Source organism: Terrapene carolina, unplaced genomic scaffold, assembly GCF_002925995.2.
Source record: "Terrapene carolina triunguis isolate 2854851 unplaced genomic scaffold, T_m_triunguis-2.0 Scaffold24, whole genome shotgun sequence".
Classification (NCBI taxonomy): Eukaryota; Metazoa; Chordata; order Testudines; family Emydidae; genus Terrapene; species Terrapene triunguis.
In genome coordinates, this window is record NW_020664375.1 from 4,902,377 (window position 1) to 4,924,130 (window position 21,754).

Below are 21,754 nucleotides of genomic sequence, written 5' to 3' on the forward strand. Positions count from 1 at the left end.
CATTGCTTTACTTACTGCACACCATCTAGACACTGTATTGAATACAGAATTATTCATTTCCTCGTGGTTTATCTACAGTTTGCTCATCACTGTAGTATCCAAGTTTAATGCACACCCCTCTCTGGAGGTCTGAAGACTTTTTTTTTAAATACACAGACAGGGAACTGAAGTACAAGATGATTAAGGCAAAAATTTTTTGCAAAAGGCTGCATTCTGAAATACCTATTTTTCAGAATATTTTAAAATGCTATATAGACATACCAAATTATTCCTCACAATACCCTGTCAGGCTGGTCAGTAACTATTATCCCCATTTTACAAGTAGGGACACTAAAAAAGTCAAAGTGATTTGCCTAAAGCCACACAGCAAATGAGTGGCAGAGCCAGGATTAGAACTCAGGATCTCCTAACTCCCAAACCCATGCACTCATTCCTCCAGTCCATACTGCCTTACTGCTAGAGGTACGAAGCGTAACAGCTCTCAGGTTGTGTCGGGCTCAGGCTAAGGGGCTGTTTAATTGCAGTGTACATGCAAATAAACAGCCCCACAAGCCCGAGTCAGCTGGCACGGGCCAGCTGCCGTTTTTTAATGGCAGTGTACATACCCTCAGTGATTTCAGCTGCAACTGAGTACTTAGCACTTCTGAAAATCAGGCCCCAGAGATCTCAGGTTGGGCACCCAGAAAATAAAGCACACACAAGTAGTGACCATCTTTAAGAATTTTGGTTTAAAGTTACTTGCCCCGCATCATATATATAAAAAAATCTGTGGCAGAGGCAGGAAAACAACCAGTTTTCCTGGCAGCATTCAATTGGCTTAATTAGAGCCATCCCTTGGGTAGGGCGAATCGGGGCGACCACTCTGGGCCCCGTGCTTTGGGGGACCCCGTTGGCTGGTGGATTGGCCAGTGCAGTCAGTCCCAGAAGAGACTAATCAGTCACTTCCGCCCTGGGCCCCGAACCCCCTTAGGGACAGCCCTTGGCTTAACTGTATATACATTTCTCTCTTCTTGCAGCTCTCTCCTTCAATCACTACACACCTTCTATCTTCTGCAATGAATGAGACTGAGGTCCTTTGGGGAAGAGTATTGGTAACATAGCTAAAGACTGTCATACTCACAGGGAAAAATTAAAGTTACACAAGCAACCTTAATTCTGACATTTCCTAAGAGCAAGTGGTTGACTTTGCAATCTTAATATTCTTATTTTTTTTTGTATGCAACAATTACTATAGCTGCTATCACACCACACTCTGGAAATGAGCAACCACCAACATGATTATGTATTGCTACAGCTAAAACTGGCTGATACGGACTCTGGAAAAAAGATTACCTGTAATAGAACACAATAAGAAAAACACCTCCCCGCCTGGAACCTTTTATGCATTGCTCTGAGCAAGTCTGACTATGGAACAAGAGAATCTTACCTTTTCTAGAACATGATGGACAATGAACATTGCAGTTTGTGACAGATGCAATACTCATCTGAATTCTAATTGTTAGATAAGTGTTTTATTTTTATGAAAGTGATAACTGGATAAATAAAAATGACTTAATGAGTTTGGTGGGATCATTCTAGTCTCCCATTTCTGCACATCAGAGAACCAACCACACACTTTAGCAGAGTTAGCAGCCTCTCTTCACAATAGGCCAAGGTCTGCAATAACAGGGGCAAGCCAGGAAGAGGTTAAGCTGCATTGGCAAAGCTGTGGCAGGGGAGCAACACTGGATACCACTTGCCAGCACTACGCCCTTCTCTAATCAGTGCTTTTAGATCTTCTCTTTCATGAATGCTATGCTCACTCAATTGTAAAAACATACCTGAGTTCTGAATGTTATTGTATTGACCCCTGGTTCCAGTATAAAGTTGCTACATCTTAACATGTGAGCCCCATCCTCTAGAGTCACCCCTGAGGGCATTTCCAGAGAAGAGCTGCTCTCCTGCCTTCGCAGTAGCATGTGCACATTTTTGCAGATTATTCCTGTCGTGTTCAAAGAGTTATCCGAAGGGCTCCTTTCGTACATTTCATATAACTCCAGTGCTGGCAAGTTATTTCTTGACAAAGGGAAGCCTGCAACCTCATTCGGGAAGCTGATAATACCATTGGAAGTTTTGTGTTTAGTGAGCCATTCAGCTGTTTTCCGGTAATTACTTTTCTCAATGCTGAAGTGGACATTGACGGCAATCTGATCCACTTCGACTGGGACCGGCATTTGGCTCAGCAAAGTCAGCTCAATAGACAATGTTCCACCCACATGGATAACAGCATTTGGAGGGTCAAAATGTAGAGTTTTCAGCTGTGCAAAGGAATGCATAGACAGTATAACCTTTTGACCTGGAAGTATAGACAAGAACAAGGTATTTTACTCCACTTTGCTTTTGGTAATGCAAGGTTAGCCTTTACAGCAATCCATTTTTTAAAAAGTTTAGAAATTTTAAAAACTATGTTCCCGCCCATCCCAAAGTGACAAAAACCACCACCTTCTTCTTAAGCTAAACGGAATAAAAAATTTTAAAAATTCTACATGATGCCTAAAATGAAATATATTTTAAAGTTACAACTTTAGTTCTGCCTCAGATACAATTATTGTAGTGAGAAAATCTGACAAAAGAACTGTTCGTGTCAATAGCTTTTAAGCTATATAGTATACCTACACCGCAAAAAAAACCCAAAACAAAAAAAACTCCACACTCATGGCAACGAGTACGCGTCTCAACTGACTCGGGCTTGCTATACAGGACTAAAAATAGCAGTGTAGACATTCCTACTTGGGCTGGAGCCCAGGCTCTGGAACCCAAAGAGGGGAGCGGATCTCAGAGCACTTTTTTGCGGGGGGAAGGGGGCAGTGTAGATGTACCCATAGCAAGATCTGTTATTCATTGAACTTCTTCAGAATCACTTACTAGTGTAGCACAGTATCATAAGACTAATGCTGGGCTATTATTCTTTATGCTCCTGTACACCTGAACAGTTAATTTAACATGACAGAAAAAAATATTCCAGAGGACATACCACCGGAGCAAATGCAAACTCATGATAGTTGTGATCAGAGTGGTGCCTGGAACCATTATCTACACCAGGTCAGGTTCCCCTTACTCTTACATCATTGCTAGATGCCAGAAAACAACAGTGACAGACACTTAAAAAAAAAAATTCAACTAGGAAGCGGGTCTAGCATGACACATCAATGGTATTTCCAAGGTGTCTTCACTGTTGTAATCTAAGCAGAACATCAAGAAATATGCACATAAAGATGAGCAGTATATCTTCAGAAAAAATTGCGGCAAAGTGTGCTCGGAGTTTAAATCATAGTAAATGCTTCTGAGGACAAAGTACAGGCTGGAGTAGAGAGGAGAAAATCAAATATTTATCAAGGCAGTCAGAAGAAACGCCATTAGCCAGAGGGGAGCACAAGGCTGACACTAGAGAAGGCAGGACAACAGTTTGCAGAGCATGATTTCAGAGCTACAGGGAGTGGGATCCAGAGGCAGAAAGGTAAATCAGGGAGTGTAAGATGGTCAGAGATGAACTGTGGGCTGCCCTGGTAGAGGCAACAGGGAAGTAGAAAGGTGAGGAAAAACAGAAAAACTAAAGAACCTTTTTGGTATTCAAACTGAACATGTTAATTAGTGCATCATCCATTATTGCCAATAATGCATGAACTAAGAAGGGCTTCCAAAAGGCTCTCTCAGCCTAATACCACTACAAAAAGTGGACAGACCAGAATTTAGATAGAGTTATTATGGGTTATAAAACGAAACAGAATCATACATTATAGTAAAGAATCCACTGCATGACAGTACAACAAACCTGCAAAAGCCTTCATGAAATTCAGAGTTACAGATCCTATAAGGCCCTATCCTCTACTCACAGAGCTGCACCTAATTCCATAGAAGCAGAAACTGAGGGCTCAAAATTTGGCTCTCTTAAAACAGTTATAAAATCCCAAGGAATTGGGAACCATCTTGTTTATTATAACATTTTTGTATACAAGTAACATCTCCAGTGACTCCAGATCACAAACCTTTGGGTTTGTCTATACTACAGTTACAACATGGTTCCAATTTGTGGTACAGACAGAACCCCTCTCTGATGGACCGCAACCTTGTCATGGTGGAGAGGCTTGCATGGGCTAAAGACCCTCAGAGCTATGTCATCCGGAGCTTTTATACTCCTGGTAGGGTCCCCCTTGGCGAGCAGGTCTGAGGTGAGGCTCCTGACTAACCATGGTCCAAACTTCAAAAAGACCCCCACAGTGGATCGTGTGCATAGAGAGGACCTTCTAGTACTCTGCAGCTGTGAAGGCGGATGAGGGCTGCAGGAGAGAGGTCCCTAGTTGTCTTGGATCTCCTTGCCACTGGGTCAGGGTTTTCCTCCTGTCAAGTTTCGTGTGGTTACCGCCTGCGCACCAGTTTCCCCACGTTAAAAGATTTCATGCGCAGACCTCTGCCAAAGGGTTCACACCAGCACAAAGTCCTGCAGTGATGGACGAGCGGCAGGAAAGACAGAGCAGTGATCTCTGGGAGTCTTTAGTCACAAATCTGCATGCAGGCAGCAGCCTTGTTATGGTCATTTTGTGCTTGGTTGAGACAGAAGTGCATTTCGGCAGCAGCGGCTGTTAATGACCAGGCCTTTTCAGGATCCCCTCTAATCACCCCAAACAGGGAGGGGGCTAGAAAAGGTGGTCTAGGCGGTCTCACACTGTTCCGACTGGATGGCCGTATCCAGTGGGATCACTCAACTCTGTGGCTGAAACAAGAGATACAAGACAATGAATTTTGCCACCTGGAATGTCCGCACCCTTATGGGCTCTCAGCGCAGCAAATGCCCAGAAAGAAGAACTGCCATAATTGCCAGAGAACTGGCAAGACTCAACACTGACATTGCAGTTCTGAGAGACCTGCCGGGCCGATGAGGGCCAATTAAAAGAGGATGGAAGTGGCTACACCTTCTTTTGGAAAGGAAAGCCACCTGAAAAGACAGACATTCACACGATTGGCTTTGCCATAAAAAATAAGATCGCCAGTCAGCTTTTGGAGCTTTCCGTGGGGATCAATGAGCGTCTCATGGCTCTTTGGCTCAAGCTTAGTAACAACCAATATGCCACAGTCATCAGCACATACGCCCCAACACTCTATGATGAGGAAGACAATAAGGAGCAGTTTTATAGAACTCCTGATGCAGTCCTCACAACCAACCTAAGGCCAACAAACTCATCCTCCTGGGAGATTTCAATGCCAGAGTTGGACGGGATTCCCAGCTCTAGAGAGGCACAATAGGCAAAGAAGGGGTGGGAAACGTAAACCCCAATGGTATTCTCTCTCTCAGCAAATGTGTGGAGAATGACCTGCTCTTCACAAATACCATCTTTAGGCAGAGTAACAAATTTAAGACCACCTGGAAACATCCTCAGTCCAAACACTGGCACCTCCTTGACTATGTTATAGTCAGACCTTGAGACTATACCAACGTCCGTATAACACGAGCTATGAGAGGTGCCGATCACTGTTGGACAGACCATCGATTAATAAGATCAGTCATGTACCTGCAGCTCGCTCCACCACACCACAACACGGGAAGACTAAACGAAAGCGGTACAACGTCAAAGCACTTCAAGACCAAGCCAGCCACGAGATGTTCCAGCAACATCTGAGAAACTCTCTAACCTGCCTGACATCACTGACATTCAAGAGCACTGGGATCAACTTAAAAACACCATTCACAATGCATGTGCTGAAACCATAGAATATTCCACTCATCAGCACCAAGACTGGTTTGACGAAAATGAGGAAATCCTAGCATTAATTCAACAGAAAATAAATGCATTTTGTAACTGGCAAAATGATTCCTCTAACAAACGAAAACATGAGGACTATCGTCTGCTTAAAGCCAAAGTAGGCTAATGTGACATCAAAAACAAGTGGTGGCAAGAGAAGGCCTCTGAGATCCAGGATTTTGTAGACCACGATGACATGAGAAGCTTCTTTCAAGCAAAAGCTATATATGGGCCAAGCTCCAAAGGCCCAACTCCCTTACGTTCTCAGGATGGCTCCACCCTCCTTAAGGACAATGCAGTTATTAAACAACACTGGAAGGAGCACTTTGAGAGCCTACTAATCCACAGGCCAGCTGTCTCTGAAGACGCCATCAAGTTTATTCCACAATGCCCAGCAATGGAACATCTTGCTGATCCTCCATCTTTTGACAAAGTCTGGCATTCCATCACTCAGACCAAAAAAAAAAAAAATCAAGGCACCAGGCCCAGATGGCATCTCAGCTGAGGTTTTTAAAGCTGGTGGAACAATGCTCCAGCACAAACTTTCCCAACTCCTCGACAAAATCTGGACCTGCAAAGAAATTCCACCTGACTAAGAATGCCAATATTATTACAATATTCAAGAAAAGGGACAAAACTTTGTGTGGGAACTACAGAGGTATTGCTTTCCTCTCCATCACAGGGAAGATTCTTGCCCAGATCCTACTAAACTGTCTCCTCCCCACTCCCGAGGAACTCCTCCCTGAATCACAGTGTGGCTTCAGGCCATCCCGAGGCATAATCAATATGACCTTCGTGGCACAACAGATTCAGGAGAAGTGCGGAGAGCAACACCAGTTCATGCAGAGAGTGCAGAGAGCAACACCAGCAATGTTCATGGCATTCATCGATCTAACCAAGGCCTTTGACTCTATCAATCATGATGTCCTATGGAAGGTGCTATGTAGGTTTGGCTGTCCACAGAAATTCATTTCCATCATCAGACTACTCCATGATGGGATGACTGCCACCATTTTGTGCAACGGCTCAGAAACCGAACCATTCACCATTTGCACCTGTGTCAAGCCGGGCTGTGTCATTGCTCCAACACTCTACTCCATTTACCTTGCCGTGATCCTGATTCTCATTCACGACGGCCGTCCTGATGGAATCAGGATTGAGTATCGTATGGATGGCCAACTCCTCAATCTTCAATGTCTCCAAACAAAAATCTAAGATCACGAGAATTGGCATCACTGACCTACCGTATGCAGATTGCATCATTCTTGCACACCCAGAGGCCGACCTGCAAAGCACCCTAAATCTTTTTGCAGATGCCTATCCCAGCCTGGGTCTCTCTCTCAACATCAGGAAAACCAAGGTACTTTACCAGCCCTCACCTGCACAAACTACTCTTCGTACTCCACAAATCACCATCAGTGGAGAACCCCTGGAAAATGTGGGGCATTTTCCGTACCTTGGCAGCCACCTCTTCCAAACAGCCAGCATTGACACAGAAATTGAATACAGGATCCGTTGTGCCAGCGCAACTTTTGGAAGATTACTCAAACAAGTCTTCAATGATAGGGATCTACAAACAGGTACCAAGATCTTGGTTTACAAGACAGTTGTCATCCCCACACTTCTCTATGGGTGTGAGACCTGTGTAACCTACAGATGTCATCTCAAGCGGATGGAGTGGTTCCAGCAGCGCTGCCTCAGGAGGATTCTCAGGATCAGCTGGGAAGACCGAGGTACTAACATCAGCGTTCTCGCTGCAGCCAACATCAGTAGTATAGAAGCGCAGGTCATGAAACACCAACTCCACTGGGCTGGCCACTGTGTACGTATGCCTAACACTTGCCTCCTGAAACAAAGTACTCTTCTCTCAGTTAAGTCAGGGAAGAAGGGCTCGCCGAGGGTAGCAGAAGCGTTTCAAATACATACTGAAAGTACATCTTAAAAAGGAAGCATCAGCCCAACAAACTGGGAGGACTTGGTGCGGAACAGAACACAGTGATGCCACACCATACACCAAGCCACAGCTCATTTTGAGAACAGACGTTCTCATGAGACAGAGAAGCGACAAAGGAGGAAAGAAAGGGCACAACCCTCCAGCCAACAGCTGTGTCTCCTCCAAGATTACACCTGTCACTTCTGTGGGAAAATCTGCAGGGCAAGAATTGGGCTCCTCAGCCACTTAACTCACCAATGAACCCCCTTGGCAGACATCAGCCTCGTATTGAGGGATAGCCGAAGAAGAAGACAGACAGAACCTAACTATGTTGCAACCAAACAAAGGCCACTGGGCATTAGCAGAGTTAAAGAACACTTAAGTCACATCTACATGCAACTACTGATTAAAGCAACTGGGACCATGTTACCACCAGACAGTATCATATTGGTTTCTGCCCTTCTGGGGGCAAACTTGTGCAGGAGCATGTGTGACTACTGAAACAAGCTGAAACTAAGGGGATGAGAAGGTGAACAAGAAATAACAATATGCAGAAAAAGAAGGATATATCAATAGACCACAAAAGGCAGGAAACATTTGAAAAAACAAAGACCTTACCACATGAGCAAACTTCATAGCTATAATTCACTACTGGTGGAGCTTCACTAGCTGAAGCAGTGCTGGGAGTTGTAGCGAAGAGAGGGGGGCAGACAACACTGTGGTAAAAATGCCCGTGCCCTGTCTACATTACATCTTACACCACTAACACCAATGCTCCAGCAGCAAATTATAGATACAAGATATGCTAGTGTAGATGCAGCCATAGGGGAAAAAAAAAAACAACAAAAACAGGACTACTATAGTAGAACTGGAGAAAAAAAATCACTCAAAAGTACCCCCAAAAAACACACACACACACACACACACACATCCCTAAAAACTTGAGGGGCTTGAGGTAAGAGAGGTGGAAAAAGATCCTGATTTGTCAGATAAAAGTGAAATTAAATCAAATAAATAATTGAATACATGTGGGGTTGTGGTCCAGAAGTTACACACAGAGCAGTGAGCTCTGATCAGAAAGACTTGCTATCTCCTTTTGAAAAGAAAGGTTAAAGATCCGATCAGCTGAAATATTACAGTCAAATATTTAAATCTAGTCTCACCTTTGCCCTCTGTTTGCTGGTTGGCAAAATTTAAAATTTCTTGGCAGAAGTGCTGGCGCTCATCTTTTGTTAAGTGATCATCACTGGCTAAAAGACTGCTTGTTTGAAGATAGCTGACACACCACGTTAAGGAACTGAGGGGAAAGGACTACAATCCATTTCAGAAACACTTTGGTGGGGGTGAAAATGTGATTAATTTTTGTGTTACTGCTTTTCTATCCTCCAGATACTGGATAAGCTGCTTTAGAATCAACAAAAATTCCCATTAGAAAATAAAGCAATGGAAGGGTTCACTATCACTAAAGCCCATTACAGAAGCATCTTTTTATTTTACTGCAGATTATCTAATAAAAAGTTATCCACCACACTTAGTTTTTTATATAGCAAAATGTAGTGACTGTCTCAAACATATTACTGACTGGAGGAAAATTCACTTGCTCTTTACTAACCACAGATAAATGAACTGCAGGGCCAAAATATTGATGCATTACATTACACTGTGATAAAAATTAAATTTTAAATAAGCTCTAGCATTTGATTAAATTCTAGTTTATTGGTGTGTACCATACATTTAGTGCACAGAACTCCGCTCTGGGAATCTGCCAAATGTGATAGCAGCACTTACCATAACTAATCGTAAGAAAGGAATTTATATTCTCTTGGAGTACAAGGACTTGCTGCAGTACAGTATTCACTAAGACTACATCATCATTAGCTCAACGGCATTTTTTGTAAGAGCATATTTTGAAACATACAGAATAAAATTTTCAAAAGTGCCCAAGTGACTTGGGAGCCTAGGGCCCATTATTAGAGGAGACTTAGGCAGTTCGGGCCCTAAATCTAACTGAAAATCAGTTGGACTTAGCCTCCACTATGCTAACGTGTAGGCAGAAACTCTGTATAGTGTGATGTTTATTGGACCAAAAATAAGCATCATCATACAAACTTTAGGGCCAACACACCCTTTTCTACAGGTGCCAACAGAAAATGTGTACACTAGATTTGTTAGTCTAATATAATGCATCACATGATCTATGCTTTGTCAGCTCTGTCACAAGGACTCAGATGTTGAAATACAAAACAGGCAAACATAAGAACAACCTGTATAAAGAGATCAAAGACATTGAATGGATTGTAGAAAAGTCAGATTAATCTCATTGGCTACTGACTGGACTCTCTCCAGCCTCACATCCAACATATTTAGGTCAGAAAATATGCATGTCAACGGTACTCCAATCTGAATTTTCCAGGTTTCTTTATTTTAGAAGATACTTTTCAATTTGCCCAAGGTGTTTCTGACATTCTGCTAACTGCTTTCTTGTATGTGTGATAAGCAATGCCCAGCCCTCAGCAAGGTAAGTTTTTAGTGCTCCTTGAAGATAGACCTCTGCCTTCTGTGGACCCTTCTTCCTCCTGGAAAATAAAGAATAAATAACTTGCAACTGATCTAGATATAACAGAATGCCATGGACACAAAACTTCTCTACTTATACCCCAAGCCCCAAAGTTCTAGCAAGTTAACAAAACTGAAAAAGCAGCCACTTTTTTGAGATATACGCATTATTGAATATGCACTTGACAAAGTATTGTAATGGATAATCATGCTATTAATTTTGCCAACACTGTATATCGGGGGATTGCTTATGCATTTCACCCAAAGCCAAAAGTTGATTTTTAGTTAGAAATACTACACAGTGACTAAACAAAGCATTCAAACACAAATCTGTCTCGGAAAACATAGGAACCAAAGTCAAGGTTCTCCTCCTGCCAGCCCATTGGGGTTCATTAGTGTGATGCAGCTGTCTCGTTTTTATAATTAAAAACACGCTTATTCAACAAGTTCTAAGTATACTAAAACTGAAAAAAAAAAAAACCAGAGGAGATAGACTATTTAATTACAAAATAGCTCTATACAATCCCTATCTCATGTCCTTCAGCTCAAAACCTGAGTGAATTCATGACCCTCATACTATGGCTGGAAGGTCTGATTAGCTATGATGGATCAACAAGAGAAACAAGTTCCACTATAACAGGACCCAAACCAAAACACTGCCCTACTCTGAAACTACCTGAAATGTAAAACTGGGAAGCATTAATGAAATCTCTTCAGAAGAGCTTAACTGCACATTGGTTTACATTCCAGTGTAATTTAATGTTGAGCATATTGCAATTAATAATAAAAACTCATTAACACATACAGTATGTGTTGGAAATCACATTAGAAAACATGCCTGAAAGCTTTTTAGCCTAGAGTACGTGCAAGGGATACAGCTATCATCAGCCAGTTAATAAAAACAAAAGGAAGGAGGGCTCAGGGCCAAAAATTCACTACTAACTGCTTACTCAGCACATCTGGATAGTTATCTTTATTATTCCCCCACTCCACCCCAAAAAGGGGGGGGGGGGAAGAAGAAGAGAAGGGAATCACTTAACCACTGCTTTAGAGGCCTTTGATATTAAATCCAGCAGCATAAATTTATTCTGTAGTTGGTTATTTGGGCTGTAAATTGTTGCATCCATTTTCTGTGCAGAGTTCTTAACTATGGAACTCATTGTCCTCCTGAGCACAGCAGAGCCTAGGGTGATTTTTCCCAGGCTACTGAGGAGGTGACCAGTTGAAGAATATAGGATGGCTAGCGGTCGGATTGCCCGATTATTATTTTGGGTATCGCATTTTGGCATGACAGATTATTAGTGTATCTCGTTAATTTTTTGTATTATGTATTTTATTGCTGAAAGAAAACCTATTTAGAATATTGTATTAAGAGTACCTGGACTATTAAAAATATTCTATTGTTAAATGCACCTTTCAGAATACAGTTAATTTCCCTTATGGACTGTGTCCAAGCTTTTCAACACTATGGTATTTTTAGAAGACATTTTTTAAAAATTCATTTACATATAAAACTCTGCTAAGTCCTTTCCAACAAGTTTAGCCGAGCGAATTCTTCCAATATTTGTGTACATTTCAATGGTGGCATGGGACAGATCCTGTTTAAAAGTAAAGAAACAAGAATGTAACAAGTGCAAAACATGGAACAGAAAAGAATTCATAAACCAAAAAACCCAATGAACAGTTCAAAGTGAACATAATTATATGCTGATTTTTGTATAAGATTTTGTTTAGCAATTGTACACATAAGATACTTCACAAGGGAAATGCCACACAATTATGCTAGTTTATTTGAAGGTACAATCATCTTAAAATAAAAATGTCTTGAAACAGGTTAGCAATTACTACAACAACTGAAAGAAACTGGAAAAAGATTTTTTTTGGGGGGAAGGGGCTGCGCAGGGGCGCAGATTTTCTACACCTGGTAACACTGCATCTAAGTAGCCATCATTGTTTCCCCTGTATAATCAGTAACCCTCTATGTCAGTATTACACACAGCAATAGAGGAAAGAAAAACATCTTTTGAAATAGGACAATGAGATTTTAATACCACAAAAACTGACAGGGATTAAGGGCAGATGTAGGACTTGAAACTACTTCTAACTCATTTTTAAAGTGACTACATTTCTAGGTGACAGTATTCTGTTACCCTCTAGGCTAGATTTTTGTGCATCCTGTTCACATCTGTCAGATCATTAAAAGTTTGTACAAGAGCCTTGTCATTTGGGTTTCTAATCAAACATTATACAGCGCTACTTGGAAATGTGTGCATATACTGCTGGAGTGAAAGAGATCATGTAACTGGTCCTATTCTGAAATAAATTTAATCTGAATGTAAGAGGAACCTCAATCAACAGGTACAAATCCCAAAGAACTAAGAGTTAAAGTTGTACATAGATATATTTTAAAATATTTATACAGTTAAATAAATAGTTTGAGGCACTCTGCTGGAAGACAAGCAACCCAGAGTTAAGGTTCCACAACCAACCTTGAGCCCCATTCCCTACACATCCACAACCTGCTGTTCAGTCTCCTTAACCTCCCTCCCTTCCCCCAGCTAAATTTCTAATATGGCTACAGACCTCTCTCCCCCACAAACACATTAACCAGAAAACCACCAAATAGATCACACGTTGGCAACCCCAACTCCTTCAGTCTCCTAATCCACTCTGGGCCACAGATACCAACATTTTGTATCATTCTATCCATATACAGGCTAGAAACACAACCCTCCCTTCCTGCTATGTTCTGCAACATTTCACCTCCCACATAGTCTAAAGACAGTCTTTCCCATTCAACATTTCACAATTAAGATCTTCCCTGTCGAATCTCTATATACAGACTAAAATCCTGTCTTTCTCTCATTAACATCTCATGATGGTTTTAGACCACCCTACAGATGGGGTTCTCAAGTTTCATTCCACGACCCCCTTCTGACAACAAAAAATACTACACAATCTCGGAAGGGAGGTACAATGCCTGAGCCCAACCAAGCCCCGCTGCCCTGGGGGGGGAGAGGATCTGAAGCCCAGCCTGTAACCCCAGACAGTGGGGCTTGGGCTTTGGCCCTGGGACCCAGCAAGTCTAATGCCAGCTCTGGCGACCCCATTAAAACAGTTTGAGAACCGCTGAGATAGATCAAACAAATCCCTACACGGTCAACTGTAGACATACTGGCTATAGACACCTCAGTTACATACACACAAAAGATAGGAGCCAACATGTGTGTAGTAGATTTTACACTTGATATGAAAAAGTTTCTAAAATTGTTGTGACTTGTTAATCTTTGTTAATTAGGACACTACAGAATCAGGGAAAGTAGTTCATGGAGTTGTAGCTCAGCATTTTCTGACTTTCAAAATTAAAAAACCCTCCAACATTACTTAAAGTGTATATGAATATTTCAAAATTTTTCAACATCCAGAATTCTTAGTTTTAGTTGAAAATTTCCTTACTTTTCTAATTTTGATTAAATAGATATTATCTTGATATTGTGTTGTCAGTAAATAGAAATGTCTCGTTATAAAAATATGTGCTTTAATTTCAAATTATATTTATTGATGCAACTGAGGTTGGAAGTATATACACTTTTACAGTGTGCACTAATTACTTGTATGCATTAGAAATTCAAATAAGTTCTGTGTAGCCAGAAGCACAAAGGAATTTCACTAATGTAACTTCCAAGCTCTGCAGGCATTTATTTAGCTCACAATTTCTTAAATTCTACAAGATCTCAGAGATTACTAGAGACCTTTACAAAGCTCTCAGAAGTTCAATTCAAGTTCTTGCATTGTCATTCCAAAAATTTACTAGTTTACTAATTTGCATTAGTTCTTACTGAGAAATAATGTAGAACATCAAATTTGAAGTGTTTAGACCGAACCCTTTTTGAGATACTTTCACAAAACTGAAAAAAGGGCACAATTTTCAAAGTCCCATATTTTAAAAGTGACTTGTTCAATTTCCCTTAACCTCTTCCATACCAAATGTCACTGGCCTAACAGTATGTACAAGTTTCAGGCACAAAGGAGCTTTTTCATAAAGAAAAAAAATTGGGTGACATGAAAAGTCTGACTTAATACTAAGTAGCTTACAAATATAATTACAGAATTATTACTGTGGCTCCATAAGAGAGAAAAGGAGATACCACATTACAAACAAACAAGTTATGATTCTTTAACATACAACTAAGGTCCTGATCATTCAACAAGATATGCTATCTCCAACCCTTACACCTATGCTGAGTGTCATCAACTTCAATGGGACTAACATTATACTCAGGAAAAAAATCCCATTGAAGAGCAAAGCTTAAGAAAATTTCCCAAAAAGCTGGATGCAAACATCAGCCTGTTTCCTGAACAGATCTAATTTATCCATCATATAATCTAAGCTCAGAATAATATATACTTTCTGAAAGTATGGCCAATTTTTTTTTTTTAGAACAAGTTACAAATCCATTTGCATCCCCATAGTAATAGGTATTCAAGTTAAACCAAAAATTTCAAAACCTCGTGCCTAATGTTAGGCTCCCAACTCCATATTGTGACAGTAACTAAAGGATAGTGCGCACATTTGAATGTCAGGGTATGTCTTCACTACCGGCCGGATCGGCAGGCAGCGATCGATCCAGCGGGGATCAATTTATCGCATCTGGTCTAGACATGATAAATCGACCCCCCCGAGCGCTCTCCTGTCAACTCCTGTACTCCAGCTCGGCGAGAGGCGCAAGCAGAATCGACAGGGGAGCAGTAGCAGTCGACTCACCGCGGTGAAGACACCACGGTAAGTAGATCTAAGTACGTCGACTTCAGCTATGTTATTCACGTAGCTGAAGTTGCGTAACTTAGGCCTGGTCTACACTACGAGTTTAGGTCGACTTTAGCAGCGTTAAATCGACTTAAGCCTGGACACGTTTACACTACGAAGCCCTTTCTGTCGACTTAAAGGGCCCTTTAAACCGGTTTCCTAACACCACCTCGACAAGGGGATTAGCGATAAAATCGACCTTAGGGGGTCGGAATTGGGCTAGTGTGGACGGAATTCGACATTACTGGCCTCCGGGAGCTATCCCACAGTGCTTCATTGTGACCGCTCTGGACAGCACTCTCATCTCAGATGCACTGGCCAGGTAGACAGGAAAAGCCCCGCGAACGTTTGAATTTCATTTCCTGTTTGCTCAGCGTGGAGAGCACAGGTGACCATGCAGAGCCCATCAGCACAGGTAACCGTGATGGAGTCCCAGTCCCAGTCCCAGGATCGCAGAAGAGCTCCAGCCTGGACCGAACGGGAGGTACAGGATCTGATCGCCATCTGGGGAGATGAAGCAGTGCTCGCCGAACTCCGAAACAGTAAAAGAAACGGCAAAACATTAGAAAAGATCTCCAAGGCCATGAAGGACAGAGGCCATAACAGGGACGCGCGGCAGTGCCGCGTGAAAATTAAGGAGCTAAGGCAAGCCTACCACAAAGTCAGAGACGCAAACGGAAGGTCCGGGGCAGAGCCGCAAACATGCCGCTACTACGCGGAGCTGCATGCCATTCTAGGGGGTGCAGCCACCACTAGCCCAAGCGTGTTCTATGAGTCCCTCTCTGCAAACGGGGAAGCGGGTTCGGCGGACGAGGAAGATGAGGATGGAGAGAACATAGATAGCTCACAGCAGCAAGGAAGCGGAGAAACCAGTTACCCCAACAGCCAGGATATGTTTGTCACCCTGGACCTGGAAACAGTAACCCCCGAACTGACCCAAGACCCTGAGGGCACACAGGGGACCTCTGGTGAGTGTACCTTTGTAAATATTACACATGGCTTAAAAACAAGCGTGTTTAATGATTAATGATTAATTTGCCCTGGCAATCGCGGCCAGTACAGCTACTGGAAAAGTCTGTTAACGTGTATGGGGATGGAGCGGAAATCCTCCAGGGACATCTCTAGAAAGCTCTCCTTCATGTAATCCCAAAGCCTTTGCAAAAGGTTTCTGGGGAGGGCTGCCTTATCCCGTCCGCCATGGTAGGACACTTTACCACGCCAGGCCAGTAGCACGTAGTCTGGAATCATTGCATAACAAAGCATGGCAGCGTATGGTCCCGGTGTTTGCTGGCATGCAGACAACATCCATTCCTTATCGCTCTTTGTTATCCTCAGGAGAGTGATATCATTCACGGTCACCTGGTTAAAATGGGGCAATTTTATTAAGGGGACATTCAGAGGTGCCCCTTCCTGGTCTGCTGAACAGAAATATTCCCCGCTGTTAACCACGCGGTGGGGGGGAGGGTTGAAGTGACCATCCCAGAGAATTGGGTGTGAGGGGGAGGGGAGTTAGTTGGGTTTGTGCTGCATGTTAAACCTGAAATCGCAGCCCCTCCTTTTACATTGCAAACCCATTTTAAATGGCACGGGTGCTTGGTATGGGAAATGAGGGCAGAACTGTTTGAAACCATCCCCACATGTTAAGAAGGTTAAAAAAGCCCAAAGACTATATGTCTTACCATGGCTGCCTGCAAGCTGAAATCTGTGTCCTGGCACTGCGTGAGTGATCTCTCACACCAAACCAGGAGACTCTCAATATAAGAGGAAAAATGCGACCTTGTAACGAAAGCACATGTGCTGTGTGATGTTGTGAACAGCAAAATCTAACGTGAAAGAGTCTACCCATTGTTCTCTAAAATGTATCTTTTTTAACAACCTCTCCCTTCTCCACCAGCTGCAAATCTTACTCCTTCGCAGAGGCTAGTGAATATTCGAAGAAGGAAGCGAAGGACGCGTGACGAAATGTTTACTGAACTTCAGACTGCCTCCCACGCTGACAGAGCACAGCTGAATGCGTGGAGGCAGTCAATGACTGATTTTAAAAAAGCCCAATATGAGCGAGAGGAGAGGTGGCGTGCTGAATCGCGGGCTGAAGAGGAGAAGTTGCGTGCTGAAACGCGGGCTGAAGAGGAGAGGTGGCGTCAACTTGTAATCAGAAAGCAAGAGTCGATGCTCCGGCTGCTGGAGCATCAAAGTGATATGCTCCTGCGTATGGTTGAGCTGCAGGAAAGGCAGCAGGAGCAGAGACCGCCGCTACAGCCCCTCTGTAACCAGCAGCCATCCTCCCCAAGTCCCATTGCCTCCTCACCCAGACGCCCAAGAACACGGTGGGGGGGCCTTCGGCCACCCACTCACTCCACCCTAGATGATTTCCATAGCAATAAGTTTTAAAGTTTTAAATTGGAGTGTGTCCTTTTCCTTCCCTCCTCCCCCACCCATCCCGGGCTACCTTTCCAATTATCCCCCTAGTTGTGTGCTGAATTAATAAAGAATGCATGAATGTGAAGCAACAATGACTTTATTGCCTCTGCAAGTGGTGCTCGAAGGGGGGAGGGTAGTGGGGGAGGGTGGGGTGGTTGGTTTGCAGGGAAGTAGAGTTAACAGGGTGGTGGGGGAGGGGCAGAGGGTTCATCAAGGAGCAACAAACAGAAGTTTCACTCCGTAGCCTGGCCAGTCACAAAACTGGTTTTCAACGCTTCTCTGATGCGCACCGCGCCCTGCTGTGCTCCTCTAACCGCCCTGGTGTCTGGCTGCGCGTAATCAGCGGCCAGGCGATTTGCCTCAACCTCCCACCCCGCCATAAATGTCTCCCCCTTACTTTCACATATATTGTGGAGCGCACAGCAAGTAGCAATAACAATGGGGAGATTCTTTTCGTTAAGGTCTGAGCGAGTCAGTAAGCTGCGCCAGCGCGCTTTTAAACGGCCAAATGCACATTCCACCACCATTCGGCACTTGCTCAGCCTGTAGTTGAACAGGTCCTGACTGCTGTCCAGGCTGCCTGTGTATGGCTTCATGAGCCATGGCATTAAGGGGTAGGCTGGGTCCCCAAGGATCACGATAGGCATTTCAACATCCCCAACTGTTATTTTCTGGTCTGGGAAGAAAGTCCCTTCCTCCAGCTTTCGAAACAGAAGAGACTGCCTGAAGACGCGAGCATCATGTACTCTTCCCGGCCAGCCCACGTTGATGTCGGTGAAACGTCCCTTGTGATCCACCAGGGCTTGCAGCAGCATTGAAAAGTACCCCTTGCGGTTTATGTAGTCGGTGGCTTGGTGCGCCGGTGCCAAGATAGGGATATGGGTTCCGTCTATCGCCCCACCACAGTTTGGGAATCCCATTGCAGCAAAGCCATCCACTATGGTCTGCACGTTTCCCAGAGTCACTACCCTTGATATCACCAGGTCTCTCATTGCCCTGGCAACTTGGATCACAGCAGCCCCCACAGTAGATTTGCCCACTCCAAATTGATTCCCGACTGACCGGTAGCTGTCTGGCGTTGCAAGCTTCCACAGGGCTATCGCCACTCGCTTCTCCACTGTGAGGGCTGCTCTCATCCTGGTATTCTGGCGCTTCAGGGCAGGGGAAAGCAAGTCACAAAGTTCCATGAAAGTGCCCTTACGCATGCGAAAGTTTCGCAGCCACTGGGCATCGTCCCAGACCTGCAACACGATGCGGTCCCACCACTCTGTGCTTGTTTCCCGGGCCCAGAATCGGCGGTCCACGGCATGAACCTGCCCCAGTAACACCAAGATTTCCACATTGCTGGGGCCTGTGCCTTGTGAGAGGTCCATGTCAATTTCCTCATCACTATCGTCGCCGCGCTGCAATCGCCTCCTCCTCAGCTGGTCCTGGTTTGGCTTTGGCATGTCCAGGAGGCTCTGCATGTTTTCCAGGACAATGCGCGTGGTGTTCATAGTGCTCAGAATTGCCGCGGTGATCTGAGCGGGCTCCATGATCCCAGTGCTGGCTATGGCGTCTGGTCTGAAAAAAGGCGCGAAAGTAGTATCTGACGGACCAGGGGAAGAAGGGAGGGAGGGAGAGAGGGAGGGAGGGGCGAGTGACACCGCGTACAGGTACAGGGAATTAAAATCAAGAAAGGTGGCTTTGCATCAGGGAGAAACACAAACAACTGTCACACAGAATGCCCCCCCCCCCAAAGATTGAACTCAAAAGCCTGGGTTTAGCAGGAGGGAGGGGGGAAGCAAATGAATGGAGAATAAATCTATTTTTTACATCTTAAGACGACGGCGCAGCATGACTGATAGCCCTTGGCATTTTCTGGGTGCTTGGCAGCAAATACTGGGCGCTTGGCAGTAAGCCTTCAGGTCTATTGCACGATCTGATGCCCACTGCAGTATGACAACGATGGATACCAGTCGTAATATACTATCTTCTGCCCAAAAGGCAAGGGGTTGCTGCTGTATAGCAATGTTGCCCCATCCTGCGAATAATACATCTGATAACCATCATCATCAAGGCAAGGGGGCTGGTGCAATGCAGCCCCACGGCTGCCAGCCCCATGTCTGCCAGCACCCAGATAGCCCTCGGCCTCTTCTGGGTGCTTAGCAGACAATATTGGGCACTTGGCAGAAAATAGCATACTACGACTGATAACCATCATTGTCTGCCCGGGTGCCCATGATCGACAGCCACTGCAGTACGATGACGACGGTTACCAGTTGTAATATACCATCTTCTACCAAAAGGCAAGGGGCTGGTGCAATGCAGCCCTACGGCTGCCAGCCCCACAGCTGCCAGCACCCAGATCGCCAATGAAGGCTACCAGTCATGCTGCACCGTCTACCGCCAAAAGGCAGTAAGCTGCTGCTGCTGTTTAGCAATGCAGTCCCACGTTTGCCGGCACCCGGAAGAGATATGGTGACGGTGAGCTGAGCTGAGCGGGCTCAATGCTTGGCGTGGTATGTTGTCTGCACAGGTAACCCAGGTAAAAAGGCGCGAATCTATTGTCTGCCGTTGCTGTGACGGCGGGGGAGGGGCCTGACGCAATGTACCCAGAACCCCTCGCGGCACTGCTTTGCATCATCCGGGCATTGCGATCTCAACCCATAATTCCAATGGGCGCCGGAGGCTCCGGGAACTGTGGGATAGGTACCATAGTGCAATGCGCCGGAAGTCGACGCTAGCCTCGGTACTGTGGACGCGGTCCGCCGACTTCATGCACTTAGAGCATTTTAGGTGGGGACACACACAATCGGCTGCATACAACCGGTTTCTATAAAACCGGCTTCTATAAATCCGACCTAATTCTGTAGTGTAGACATAGCCTTAGATAGATCCTGCCCCCCAGTGTAGACCAGGCCTCAGACTGCATAAATGCCGGAATACAGATTTGAGACCTTAACATTAGGTACCCAAGGTTTGAAAATGATGGCCTTAACCATTCCATGAATATGCATAATATGTTCACCATTTTCTGTATGTATATTTACTACAGTGAAAATACTTTTATGCCATACTTACTAAGTAGTGTTTTTCAAAAGCTTCTACAGATGATAAGGCCTCCTTGAGTTTCTTATAAGGACTTTGTGCGGTGTTGGCTTCAAAATAAAGTGAACAAGATACTGACTTACAAATAGATTTTTGTTTTAACATGCAATAATCAAATGTAGAGAGAGAACAACATTATTTTTATGTTATGTGCTACAGTTAAAGATGGTCCAGACTATTTAGGTAACTTAATCTTGTTTTTTCAAATTCTAAATTAAAATGTCTAGTTAACAGGATTTATTTTACTGACCACTACATGTGCTGCTCCAGTCAAAATTCAAATGACATTACAGCAGCTAAGAAAACTTCCCTACACTGTTTTAAAAATACTGTTCTATATCACATTCACCAAAATCTGTCAGAACATAAAATTATATTTAGATACTCCCCTGTATCTTAACAAGGTTAATACTTCTCATACTTACCCATTTTAGGATTTATAAAAAACAGTATGAGAAGCTTCTGTACTTTATATTAGAGAGACAAAATAGGTGATGTAATGTCTTCTATTGGACCAACTTCTGTTGGTGAAAGAGCCAAGTTTTTGATCTTACAGAGAGCTCTTCTTCAGGTCTGTACTTTATATGGTATTTTAGTCTCTCAAATGACTTTAAAGTGTTGCATTCTACTAGAAAAGTCTGCAATACTGGAACTTAAAAAAAGTTGTTTGGTTTAACGTCTTTATGTCACTCCAAACACTTGGTAAGGAAAAAAACTACCAACTGCAGCAAGTCAAAAATTATAAAAGGGAAAACTCGCTTTTAATGGAATTGCAGTAGACTGCATATTGCTGGATTCCCTTTCACTCATTATCCCACCTGCAAAAGTAGAATTACATCTCAGCATTTGGCAAACAGTACAAATACACTAATTGTACTAGTAGATATTTAACATATGGAATTTTTTCTATTAATTGTTTAGAGATTCAGACTAATACAGAAACAGAAAGCCAACTAAATCTATGTGGTTCTGACTAATACAGTACAATTATGTCACTTTATAGCCCTAGTTACATACAGGGTATACAATATCTAATAAGGATTCTTCTGTTTCATTCTCAAACTGAATTTTAATTTTAAGACTTGTAGTAGGAGCAGTAATAAAAGTATAATTCAGAACCAAGAGTGATCAGAGATGTCTGCTGTGGCACCTCATAATGTTGATAAATTG

General features: G+C 43.6%; 1 protein-coding gene across 1 annotated transcript in view; it reads right to left on the reverse strand.

Annotated features, from left to right (window-relative positions):
- The window catches only part of LOC113406286 (trafficking protein particle complex subunit 10-like), a 102,846-nt gene that overhangs the window by 30,604 nt on the left and 50,488 nt on the right, over nucleotides 1–21,754 (reverse strand). The window contains exons 10-14 of the mRNA XM_026650254.2: nucleotides 20,558–20,634; nucleotides 11,773–11,864; nucleotides 10,146–10,286; nucleotides 8,874–8,986; nucleotides 1,821–2,335 (exon numbers count right to left, since the gene is read on the reverse strand). Of these exons, the coding sequence (XP_026506039.1) occupies nucleotides 1,821–2,335; nucleotides 8,874–8,986; nucleotides 10,146–10,286; nucleotides 11,773–11,864; nucleotides 20,558–20,634 (938 nt within the window). The remainder of the gene's footprint in view (nucleotides 1–1,820; nucleotides 2,336–8,873; nucleotides 8,987–10,145; nucleotides 10,287–11,772; nucleotides 11,865–20,557; nucleotides 20,635–21,754) is intronic.